This window comes from Malus sylvestris, chromosome 17 (assembly GCF_916048215.2).
Source record: "Malus sylvestris chromosome 17, drMalSylv7.2, whole genome shotgun sequence".
NCBI classification, from domain to species: domain Eukaryota; kingdom Viridiplantae; phylum Streptophyta; class Magnoliopsida; order Rosales; family Rosaceae; genus Malus; species Malus sylvestris.
Genome location: NC_062276.1, coordinates 29,327,314 through 29,338,790, shown reverse-complemented (window position 1 = coordinate 29,338,790; position 11,477 = coordinate 29,327,314). Strand labels below are relative to the sequence as shown.

Genomic DNA, 11,477 nt, shown 5'->3' with positions numbered 1-11,477 from the left:
ATTGTGTAATTGTTAAAATAAAATAAAAAAACTAAAAACTATGTAAAAAGCACGTGATATTTTATACATTAATATGTTGCCTAAGTTACTTTAATACATTGATACCAAACTCATTAAATTATAAAGAGAATTAAATCTAATTTTTCGCACAATATTTATAGAAAATAAATATTACTGGATCGTAATAATCGAGGTTAAGGATCTTGATAAAAAAGAATTCTAGGAAGGTTCCTGCAAGTACAAAAAACCAGCGTGTATTTAATCTGACAGGGAAAGAATTGAGGGCATTGGGAAGGACGACTGGAAACCTTTTCTGGATAGTCATGAGACTCAGAGCCGTGCAGACCCCACTGCCACTTTCCTCCTCTATCTCTTTCTCTTAACTTCCCCTTCACTCTCTCCCTTACATTCTCTCTCTCTCTCTCTAGTAATTTCCCTCTCTCTCTCCCCATTCAAACGCTTTGAAAAGCAGCAACTTGTCCTTCAAATCCCTCCCTCACGGCCACCATCATCTTATGCGCATCTCATTCGCATTCCCTTCATTTCTCTTAGCCTTCATTTGCACACTCTGTTCGCCCTTTCTCCATTTTTGTTATAATAAAGCTGAGGCGAAAGGATAGCAGTTTTATTACAACAAGCTTGACTGAATTGTCCAATCATTCATGGACTCCGTCATCAAGAAATCAATGAAGCATCAAAACCAGAGGACTGGTTCGCTTCAGCGGCTGAGATGCTCCGTTCAGAACTACGATTGGGGGAAGAGGGGACAAGATTCCCAAGTGGCCAGGCTCTCTGCTTTCAACTCTGGTTCTGGGATCAACCCAGAAAAATCATATGCGGAATTTTGGATGGGAACCCATGAGTCCGGACCTTCCTTTTTGATTCAGAATTCGGATGAGAATAATGGGTTTTTCCCAATTGGGTCTCAGATTCTATCTCTCAAAGATTGGATTTCCAAAAACCCAAATGTGCTTGGTGAGAAGGTGATCCAAAAATGGGGCTCTGACCTCCCTTTTTTGTTCAAGGTAACCTATCGTTTTTTGATTTTTTTTTATTTTTGGGTTTTTTTGTTTAAAATTTGGGGCTGTGGACTCTGGTGTGGAGTTTTCTTTGTTTGGTTTTTGTGTGTGTGTTGTGTGTGTTTTAGGTGCTTTCTGTGGGGAAGGCATTGTCGATACAGGCACACCCAGATAAGGATTTGGCCAAGATTTTGCACAAGTTGAAGCCAAATGTTTACAAGGATGCTAATCACAAGCCTGAGATGGCCCTAGCCACAACCCACTTTGAGGCTCTGTGTGGTTTCATCACTCCTCAGGTAAAGATCATTTTCATGTGTTCATTTAAATCTCAGAAACGATAACAATCTTAAAATAATTTTTGACTAAAGAGAGCTGTATATTCCCTTCTTAATATCTCTGTCCTATGCCTACTATGCATAATTTTCCTAGACATTGGGTTGGTTTGAATTGTTTGGTTGCTGAGTCTTTTCACGAAAATCATTAGCACTTTTGAATGTTTACGTGCCTCCTTTTATTGTGTTTATTTTGATATTAAACAAAGGTAAACAAATGCCTTGTTCCAAAAAATAAAAAAATAAAAAATAAAAAAACAAGGGTAAACAAATGAGTTGTAATCTTGTCTGGGGCCCATTGAATAATTGGCCATTTACCTTGTCAAAATCAGAATCATGAGGACTATTTAGGCAGATAATGATATAATACCAAATGAGTTAAAAAATTACTTTTTCTCATTCCAACTGTTTAGAAATCAAACCATTTATTTTTGCTTTAATTGGTAAAAAAATCAATAAAATTATTTGCACAGGAAGGCACACAGTTTTTTAATACAAGGGGCTCAAATTTAATAATAAAAAAATACTACGTAAACCATATTATATAAATCACATGATGTGTCGGTTGATGGTTTGATATTTTCATTAATAATTTAAACAATGAATTCACCATCAATTACCACATCATGTTACAAAATATGAATCAAGCAGATTGTCTCTCTAGCATCATCCCAAATTTTTATATATGAACTTCACCTGAATAAACAAAAGTGTCGACAAATGTAATCGGTCATATTTTTTTTTTAAGATCTATTTGTACACACAAAACTTAAATATCTGCTGATGCCCTCTCCAATACTCTACGATAAATAAATAAAACCCGAAATCATAATGCAATCGATTCCATCACTAGTTGAAGTATTAACTTCTATTTCATTAATTAAACTGAGATTATATTTTATAATTGAGGTCAAGAGCAGGTGTAGTGTTACTTTTCACGTTGAGTATCTCTTGCTAGGATACCTTTTTCTTCCCAATTTGTTTTTCTTTTCTCAAGGAATATTGCCTTCTGTATGGGGATCTATGTGGCATTCCAACTAATTTTAATTATAATTACACGTTTAATTACAATTATAATTTTTCTATCTTTTTTGACAGGAGCTTAAAGTTGTGCTTGCTAATGTCCCTGAGATTGAAGAACTAATTGGCAGTGAAGAAGCAAAAAAAGTTTCCGGAATCACTGATCAAGACAAGGAGGAGAAAGTAACGTCCGCTCTGCGTTCGGTTTTCACCCACCTCATGTTAGCCAGCAAGGAGATGATAACCACAGTTATTACTAAAATGAAGGATCGTTTACACATCGAAAGTCAGGTTGGTTGATGTGTTTTTCTTCAATGTAACTGTCAAATTATGTTTTTTCTTCGCCCGTAGGATGATCTGATTGAAGATCCTGCTATGCTCATTCTGGATTTGTGTAACAGTTTTCGCTATTTTGGCAGGCGAGGCGTTTGACAGAGAAGGAACAGCTGGTATTGCAGTTGGTAAAGCAATATCCAACTGATGTGGGTGTTATATCTGCCTTCTTCATGAACCATGTGAAGCTTAATCCCGGAGAAGCGCTGTACATCGGGGCTAATGAACCCCACGCCTACATATTTGGTGAGTGCGTTGAGTGCATGGCAACCTCAGACAACGTAGTGAGGGCTGGCCTTACTCCAAAGCATATGGATGTTCAAACCCTTTGTTCTATGCTCACATACAAGCAGGTAAAATACAGCATCCCCGCCGTGGAATTAACACTCTTAACGTCAACTTGTTTGGTGCGGATTTTCCTTGCATTTCGCATGCATGTCTGAAATTTAACGTCTTTTCTTTTGCAGGGGTATCCTGACATTCTGCAAGGAGTTGCAGTAGGTCCTTATGTGACAAGGTATCTCCCGCCTTTCGATGAGTTTGAGGTTGATCGCTGCCAACTTCCGCAGGGAGAATCAGCGGAATTCCCTGCAGCACCAGGGCCTTCGATTTTTGTGGTCACGTTCGGGGAGGGAATTATATACGCAAGCGATGTTCAAGGGGATGTAATTACAGAAGGAGACGTTCTTTTTGCACCAGCAAACACTCGGATTCGCATAACAGGCGCATCCGAGTTGCAGATATATCGAGCGGGTGTGAGCAGCCTGTTCTTCCAAGCCTGATGAACTTCATTACGCAGTTGCACATCTTTGCTTTAGTGCAAACCACACAAATTATTAATTTTGCATTTTTTCATTTTTTTTACAATAAGCGTATGTAATATGTAATATTAGCACTGTCATGAGAATGCCTGTGCTAGTGTGCCATGAAATGGAGTAAAAATATACGAATAAAAAATATATCAATTTTAGTAGTTTTTATAAATAAGATCAATTTTTTATACATCAATATATTTATATTACGAGGTGGAAAAATAAATAAGGGTCGAACTCATCATTTATGAGCTTCTAACATTAAACCTTTTACAACCCACCAGTAGTTGGGAGCAAATTTCAAGCCTGTATTCCACTCGGCACACCTTGGGTTCGACTCCTAACGCTGTTGAATCATACGATGGTGGCTAAAGGAGGTTGAAATGCCTCTGTCAGTCTTCTCACCCCCTGGAAGGGTGGACTGCCATAGAGAAGTCACAAGATGGTACCCTTAAATAAATAAAATAAAAAAACTAAAATATCTCATTTACAAGTGAAGAAAAATAGTAGTAGACTATAGTAGTACTAACTAACATAAATAAGATGGATTTCAATCGTTGGTTAAAGAAGTTAAAAAAAAAAACAATGAAGTCAATTTTTCTGTACGCGATGGTTTGATGACTATTAGGTCTGTAATAATTTACAAACGGGCTAGTAAAATAATAAGCATGCGGCCCAATACTTTGATCTAGTGGGATCATTCTACAGCAGTCCCAATCTAGCAGTTAGTATATAAGTAACAAGTTTTGCTGACTCGCATGTTTTTCTTTTCATGAGTGAACAGTTGAGATTTAACTAAATCTCAATTAGTAAGTCTCAATCGTTCACTCATGCACAAAAAATGTGTAGAGGAGAATTTCCAATAAGTATAAATAGCCAATCTCAAAAATGGTTAAATTCAAGTTCAAATTAAAAGAGAATTTAGAGTTCATTTAGTGCATCGGAATTTTGGTAAAAGTGCTTCTATAAAAAACACATCAACATTTTAAATAAAAATCCAAGTGTTTCCCATAAAGCAATGAAAGTGCTTTCTAAAATCTAGCAGGTGCTTTGCCAAAAAATACTTATATAAACACTTTCTTTTCTTTTTTCTTTTTTTTCTTTTTTTTTTTTGCTAAATGCAATCGAAAGTGCATTTGATTATCGTAAAGTGATTTTAGCCATTTCAAAAACAAAATCAAAGTCTAGAAGACTCAGTTAAATAGAAGATTTATTGTATGTAACAAGAAAACCTTGTAGGGCAAGAATTACTGATGCCAACTGAGATGAGTTAGTGTTAAACATTACAGAAAGACTAAGCAGCCAGAAATGCGGTTTAAAGGTGGAGAAACTCTAGTTAAACAGAACCGGTGAATCCCACTCGACGTAATGTCCATGAAGAAAATAAGGAATGCCATGAGGGAGACAAAAGAAAGTGCAGAAATCACTTCATATTTTATCACGTCATTCCCCTGCACTGCATTGAGTTATGTTAGGCTTTAATATTCATTAGTATTTTGGGACTTTTGTAACATGGAGTGCTTTAGCAGTGGACTCACTTTGTGCAACGATGTTAAAATGGCCAAAAACGTCTTAGTAATTAGAATTAGGCCCAAAGTATCCCGAAGGAGAGACCTGTAACGAGTACTTGTGATTCCGTCTTTCTACAGGTTCATATATAAAATTCAAAATTTCAGATTTCTTAATTTCGCTGCCACAACGTATGAATTTTCCTTCTAGTTAAAAGGTACGAGTAAGAACTTAGATCTGCACTGGCAAAAATGACACTGAATACAGTTACCTTCGTAATCATCTAAGTTGCTCTCTCTTCAAATCTTCGAGCCATGATAGGATAGCTTTTGCACCCTTCTCCCGTAAACAATCCAACATCATGTCATGGGCAACCCCTTTAACACAGATAGGAGAGACACCATAAAACCTGCCTGTCTCGTTGAGGCCTTCAGCATCCTTGTACAGGGAAAAACAATAGCGGAAAACAGAAATAAGCAAGCAAATAGTGGAAATTACAGACCAACATGTTTACATTGACAACATTAAAGAAAGAATCAAGTAGTATGTATAAGGAGTTTACCACAATGAAATCATCATTTGCACCCAACAAGAGGAGTTCAATAGCTGATTTTGGCACTGAAGGAACTGGCAGCGATGCATTGAGCTTCCGCAGATCAAACAATGGCATTCTTGAACTTTCCTTCATTAGCTCTTGATAGCTGAAAGACAAATAGAACTTTATAAGTTATCTTCACAAACAAAGACATTTTGGGAAGGAAATTTGTATTTTATGAAAAATCCCACAAAACTGCATAGAAGAAGTATCAAGCAATTAACAAAGACAAAGGGAACCAAAAAGAAACAAACAAGACTACGTGGTTCAGTAAACTTGCCCCTACGTCCATGAGATTACATGGTTCGGTAAACTTGATTACAAGATTACGTGTCACGATACACCCCCGCCCCCTGAACTATCAAGTTCCTCACTCCATCTATTGTTTTGTGGTTCATTTGTAACTAATTTATCCTATTTCCCATGGTATTTGAAAATTCCTCAACCAAACATAGTGCTTAGTAGTTCTAGTCCTCTGTAGACAACCACCCTCTCTTGGTGTGGACGTTTCTTTTGACACAGACACTCTTGCCTCCTTTAGTGCCTTTATTGCACCCATTTTTAAAAATACACTTCTTAAGTTTTCTGTTCTGATGAGGCTCAGTGTACAGATACACAGTTTATGGGAACTTCAAGCAGAAATATAATTAAGCCGTAGTACCAGGGCAAATTGACTGAATGTGTATGAAATTACTCCATTTCCCGTGCACAAACTAATGCTTAAACTTAATACTAGATATATAATGTTGAACGTCATCTGTCATTTTATGAAATGTGTAAATGACTTGAAAAGAATTGCTGGCAAACAAACCGTAAAACGAGGTGATCCTCCATTGTTGCAGAAAAAAATGTCTCCTTACAAAGAGAGAGAGATGTTTGAAACCCTTTAGCTGCCAAGCTGCGTGTAACCTACTCAAAAGTTCAAACAAAGAATGCCTTAATAATACGTAAAATTAACCTCTATGTCTACTGTTTACACATGAGAAAGCTGAAAGTATTGCAGAAAAGAGTATCACATTTTCTATTTAGATATCCATGAAAACAGTGGTGAACAGCTGTCCAAAGAATGTAAGGGATGATAGGTTGAACAGACTGAGTACGAGTATAAATGAAAAGATGCAACCTCAGAGATATTTAGTCAAAAATGGAACCAGAGTTATGAAGGAAGATATATAATTAAGGCGTAAAAAATCTATTAACTAAAGTTTTGTGTAGCAATTTTCCAGTATGAATATGGTATAAAAGAAAGATCAAAACCTTAAAAGCAGCAATAGGTTTGGTGAAGAGATAACGCCACACTAAGCCACTGGAGAAAATCAGAAATGTCAGTCTGGACTAATTACATTCAAATTGAAAGAAAGAAAGGAACAAATAATCAGACAAAGGAAAGTACGTTAGTTACCTATTACCCGAAGGAGGTACGGAGCAGACAAGCACAGCACCAGTAAGCTTAGGGAACAAATCTCTCTTGTCTAGAATAAGCCAAACAGCACAGAAAAAGAATATATAAGAAATAACCTTGCAAGTAAGAAAAATACTACATAAGATGAAATTCGATGTGCTTATAAGCTATACCACAGCCCAAGTCAGGAAGGAAACTTGATAGTGCATTCAGTTAAAGTTTGAGTATCAAATATCAAAGTGTGCATTATGGTATCAGCCTATCAGGCAGAGTTAAACTTATCATGATAGAACCCAAAATTACTTGTCTATGATATAATCCGAAAAAAAATTGTAAAAACTATTCAGAATAAACAAAATAATGAGTTACATAGATTATCGCTGTAGGCCGACAGAGCAGTTTTACTATAAAATTAAAGGAGATACAAAGAGAAGCCACAAACCTAAACTCTATCATAATGTGTTTAAATACTTTGTAAGTTTTCAATGTTTATTGAGGGCTTTTTCACCCCTCCTGCAATACATGATTTAGCCAAACCACATTAAACGTTATGGCTCATGTCTCATCAATCTGGAGATTTTATTCTACGTAGTTAAAAGTAGAAGTTACCTGAAATCTGGTTAGTTTTAGCGTTTGCAATATAGTATTGAATAATAAGCCCTCCAAAAGAGTGTCCAATCAATACTGGTGGAAGCGTGAGTTTCTTGCAGATGAAATCAGCAACATCACTTGCATGCGTCTACTGCAGAATATGCAGTGAACAGGAATAAGAACAGCATTTTGAGTATGGAAACCATTAGACACAGGCATGCACATACTAGTGAATTCCTATTAAAAGAAGTCTTTTTTCTAGCGGAAAACTACTATACCTGGAGAGTACCAGAAACAGAAGCGCTGGGTGCATCACTTTCACCCTGATAAATCAAAGGAGTACTACAAGTCAGAAGCAGACTAGTATAGAAACAATACAACGATGCCAACTCAACGTATCACCCAGATACATGCTACTATGTGAAAGGTATAACAACAACCAAGCCTTATCCCACTAAGTGGGGTCGGCTGTATGAATCCTAGAAAGCCATTGCGCTCAATTTTGTGCCAAGTCAATGGTATAGATTAAGAATTTAAAAATCAGGATGAAGAAAATAAGAATTTATCTTAGTAATAATTGGGTGTTTGATGGGCATGTTTTGCAGCTTGAAGATCTGTAATTTCGTGAATATAATTATCATACTCCTTTTTTTTTCTTAGCCGTTAGATTAAACAAATCAAAATAAAAAGAAAGAAAAGATAGTGCAAAATTTATTTTCCTTAATTACTAAAAAGGTTTTGGACTAAGAATCTAAGAATCCTATGTTTATTAGACCAGTGATTTGGTAAAAACTCTTCAACGAGTGAGACTTTGTCCTACTGGTCCTGTATAAAGTTAGGTCTGTTTTCTCACAACAATAAACTTTTAAAGTAATCCAGGGTTGCAGAGAGCAGAAAGCTTTGCTTTTGATTCGCTATCTCATGACACTAGGTATTTGTTCTCTTTCATATACTTGATTAAAAGGTTATATTTTTGTTTTTGTTTGTGTTACGAATCAAATATCATATTAATTTACATAAAGTTTACATGTTCTATCAAAGCCATCGCTCTCAATTTGAGATCCAGAAATAATATTTTAAGTTCATATTTTTGTTTAGCAGAAGCCAATTAGGGTTTTGTTTTTTGCGCCTATAAGTTAACGGGAAGTGATTTCTGCGCACTCTTTTGTTTGGTTACACACCTTCGTTTGTATAATCCCTAACCCTAAAGCCCACAACGTGTACAGTCTTACCGTACCTTTTCAAAACGTGTACAGTTATGTTTTCTGATTGATTTTTGGGTTAGGGTATAACACTTTTAAGAACAATTGAAAATTATTATGTATATGTTTCTTCTTTTTCTTGTAATGCATGTTATTTACATGGTCTTAATGTGTATTGATTTTGTTTTTCCAGTTTCTGCTATGGATTCTTCTTCCGTTGAGACTTTGACTAGGAACAATTTTGCAAAGTGGAAGCTGGACATAGAATTTGCTCTTGGAATCAGGGATCTCGACTTAGCACTAAGGGAAGATGAACCTCCTAAGCCGACTGAGGATAGCTCTGAAGAACAAAGAGAAAAGTATGAAAAATGGGAAAGATCTAATCGCTTGTCTATATTGATTATGAAGAGATTCATGTCTGAGACTGTTCCTGGAAGAATTCCTAGTTGTGACAATGCAAAACACTTCTTAGATACTGTGGAACAAAACGTCAGAGAGTCTGAAAAGGCTGAAACCGGAAACTTAATGAGTTCTTTAACGACTATGAGGTATGATGGCAACAGCAATGTTCGCGAGCACATCTTGAAGATGATAGGTATGGCCAATAAGTTGAAACATTTGGATATTCATATCCCGGATCCCTTTTTAGTTCATATCACTCTTAACTCTCTTCCGCTACAGTTTGGACAACTTAAGACCACTTATAGTGCCCAAAAACAAAAGTGGGAGTTGGATGATTTGATATATATGAGTGTTTTGGAGGAGGAAAGACTTTGTCGTGAGAAGAGACAAGGGGAAAATCTTGTGTTCAATAGGTAAGGTAATCAATCCTTAAGAGCAAAGAAGACTATCAAGTTCAAGTGCTTTTCTGCAAAAGTGAAGACCAAAGGAAGAGGTATTGTCACTAGTATAAAAACTTGGCTCAACAATAGAAAAGGAATTGAAAGAAAGAAGGTACGAATGATATATATATGATGATGATGATGATGACATGAAAGTTTGAAGTTTGAATTTTAGGTTAAGTGTGTTTTGTTTTCTTATTTTTTGCTATAAATATTTGATAAGTTTTTGTTTTTCGTTTCCAAACTTTACGTGTTTTTTTTTTTTTTGAAGTGAACGATAAGGGGAGGGGATGGGCTTAGCCTCACAATGGGCTAGCAATAATGTGGTTTATTCAAACCTAAGACCTTTCATTTACAAGTGAAGAGGAATATCACTAGACTGTAGTATTATATGACTCAAACTTTAGTTTACTCATTGCTTCTTCCTTAACTTTTGGAATTAAAACTTGACTCATAACTACCACAGGCTGATGCTAGTAGTGTCGATGAAGAACATTTTTTTACCAAACCCCTAAAAAAGTTACGACGGTAAACCCATAAATCATAATTCACCAAAAGAAATAAACTCTATCCCCTTATTGTGGTCAGTGTTTCCATATAATACCTGTCATCTATAATCCAAAATTCAATACAAAAACAAAAATTTCAGCATATAAGAATCCACGTAATCAAATTCTTACAGACTACTCTGATCAAATAAACATTCAAGTTATGGAATTGACAACCACAAATGACACATCTAATCAGACAGGAAAAAATATGGCAATTAATCAACAGAGCGGAGCATAAAAATGGAAGGCACTCACCTGACCCAACAAGCTAACTGCATAGCAATCATACCCAGAAGCCGAAAAGAAAGGGAGCCAGTGCTCAGCCCAGCACCAAGCAGCGTGGTAGCTTCCATGGACGAAAACGAGAGGTGGGTTTTCACTTGGTCTCTCTTTTTCCTCGTCTGATTGCTTTTCTGCAACTCTTTTGTGCACGATTACCTCCATGTTCAGGCCGGAGGGGAGCCGGTGGAAAAGACGGGATTGTTCCTGTTTGAGCTGGTAAGGGACTCGCATTCTGCGGGCTCCATGGAGGGCGGCCCTGGGCTTTATGGTAACCCTCCGGGAAGAGAGGTTGGGATGAAGTTGGGAGATAGTGCGGAGGGAGAGGACAGCAGCCATTCACGTGAAACTGATCTCGCCCCTTCGACTTCGAGAGACTTGGCACTGGTTTGGTGATTTTAAACAATCTCATAAGAACATTTCCAACCTTCGGTTAAAAATCAAATTTTTAAGCTCGAAAAATTTGGCTTTTAGTCCAAAAATATTTTTTCTGCTCCAATCCTTTTAGCCTAAAATTTTAACTTGGAAATATTAAAAAATGAACTTAGGCTAATTTTTTTCTTAAATCAATTTTTTTTTTAAATAAATATGTAGACTATTGTAAATTAATTTTATTAACATTTTAATCTAAAAAAATTTAAATTCCGATAAATATTGAAAAATCATTAAATTTTTCACAAAGCAAGCTTTCAACTTTCACCAATCTTAATTAATAAGACATAAATTTAATAAAGTACATAAACCACATAATAAACAACATAAACTTAATACAAACGACAATTAATAAACTTAATTAATAAAACACATAATTCATACACTACATAAACTTAACAATCATATCCACCATCTTCACTTGGTGATGGACTTTGTTGAAATGTTGGGATATAGGGTTCAGAGGATTCATCATCTTGAAATATACTCCTTGAGGCAGACTTTCGCATAATTTTCTTTTGCTTATCACGTAAGAACTTCTTCCTCTCTGGAGTGTAT

The 11,477-nt window shown here is 36.0% G+C and overlaps 2 protein-coding genes across 5 annotated transcripts; one reads left to right on the top strand and one right to left on the bottom strand.

The window, feature by feature from the left end:
• Window positions 1–289: 289 nt before the first annotated feature.
• Window positions 290–3,712, top strand: LOC126612150 (mannose-6-phosphate isomerase 1-like). The gene is made up of 5 exons (XM_050280477.1): window positions 290–1,025; window positions 1,148–1,315; window positions 2,450–2,662; window positions 2,791–3,057; window positions 3,172–3,712. The coding sequence occupies exons 1-5, from the start codon at window positions 663–665 to the stop codon at window positions 3,484–3,486; spliced, it is 1,326 nt and encodes a 441-aa protein (XP_050136434.1). The 5' UTR covers window positions 290–662; the 3' UTR covers window positions 3,487–3,712.
• On the bottom strand, window positions 3,662–10,896 carry LOC126612151 (uncharacterized). Of its 4 annotated transcripts, none has more exons than XM_050280479.1 (9): window positions 10,464–10,896; window positions 7,892–7,936; window positions 7,632–7,761; window positions 7,023–7,092; window positions 6,878–6,926; window positions 6,432–6,529; window positions 5,588–5,726; window positions 5,297–5,463; window positions 3,662–3,937 (listed from the first exon to the last, which is right to left on the bottom strand). In XM_050280479.1, exons 1-8 carry the CDS (start codon window positions 10,824–10,826, stop codon window positions 5,305–5,307), a joined length of 1,053 nt encoding a protein of 350 aa, XP_050136436.1. In that variant the 5' UTR covers window positions 10,827–10,896; the 3' UTR covers window positions 3,662–3,937; window positions 5,297–5,304. The 4 variants fall into 4 exon arrangements, with proteins under 4 accessions (XP_050136436.1, XP_050136438.1, XP_050136437.1 ...); XM_050280481.1 differs by having other exon boundaries at window positions 3,662–3,924; XM_050280480.1 differs by lacking the exon at window positions 3,662–3,937 and adding an exon at window positions 5,075–5,159.
• Between the last annotated feature and the right edge of the window lie 581 nt (window positions 10,897–11,477).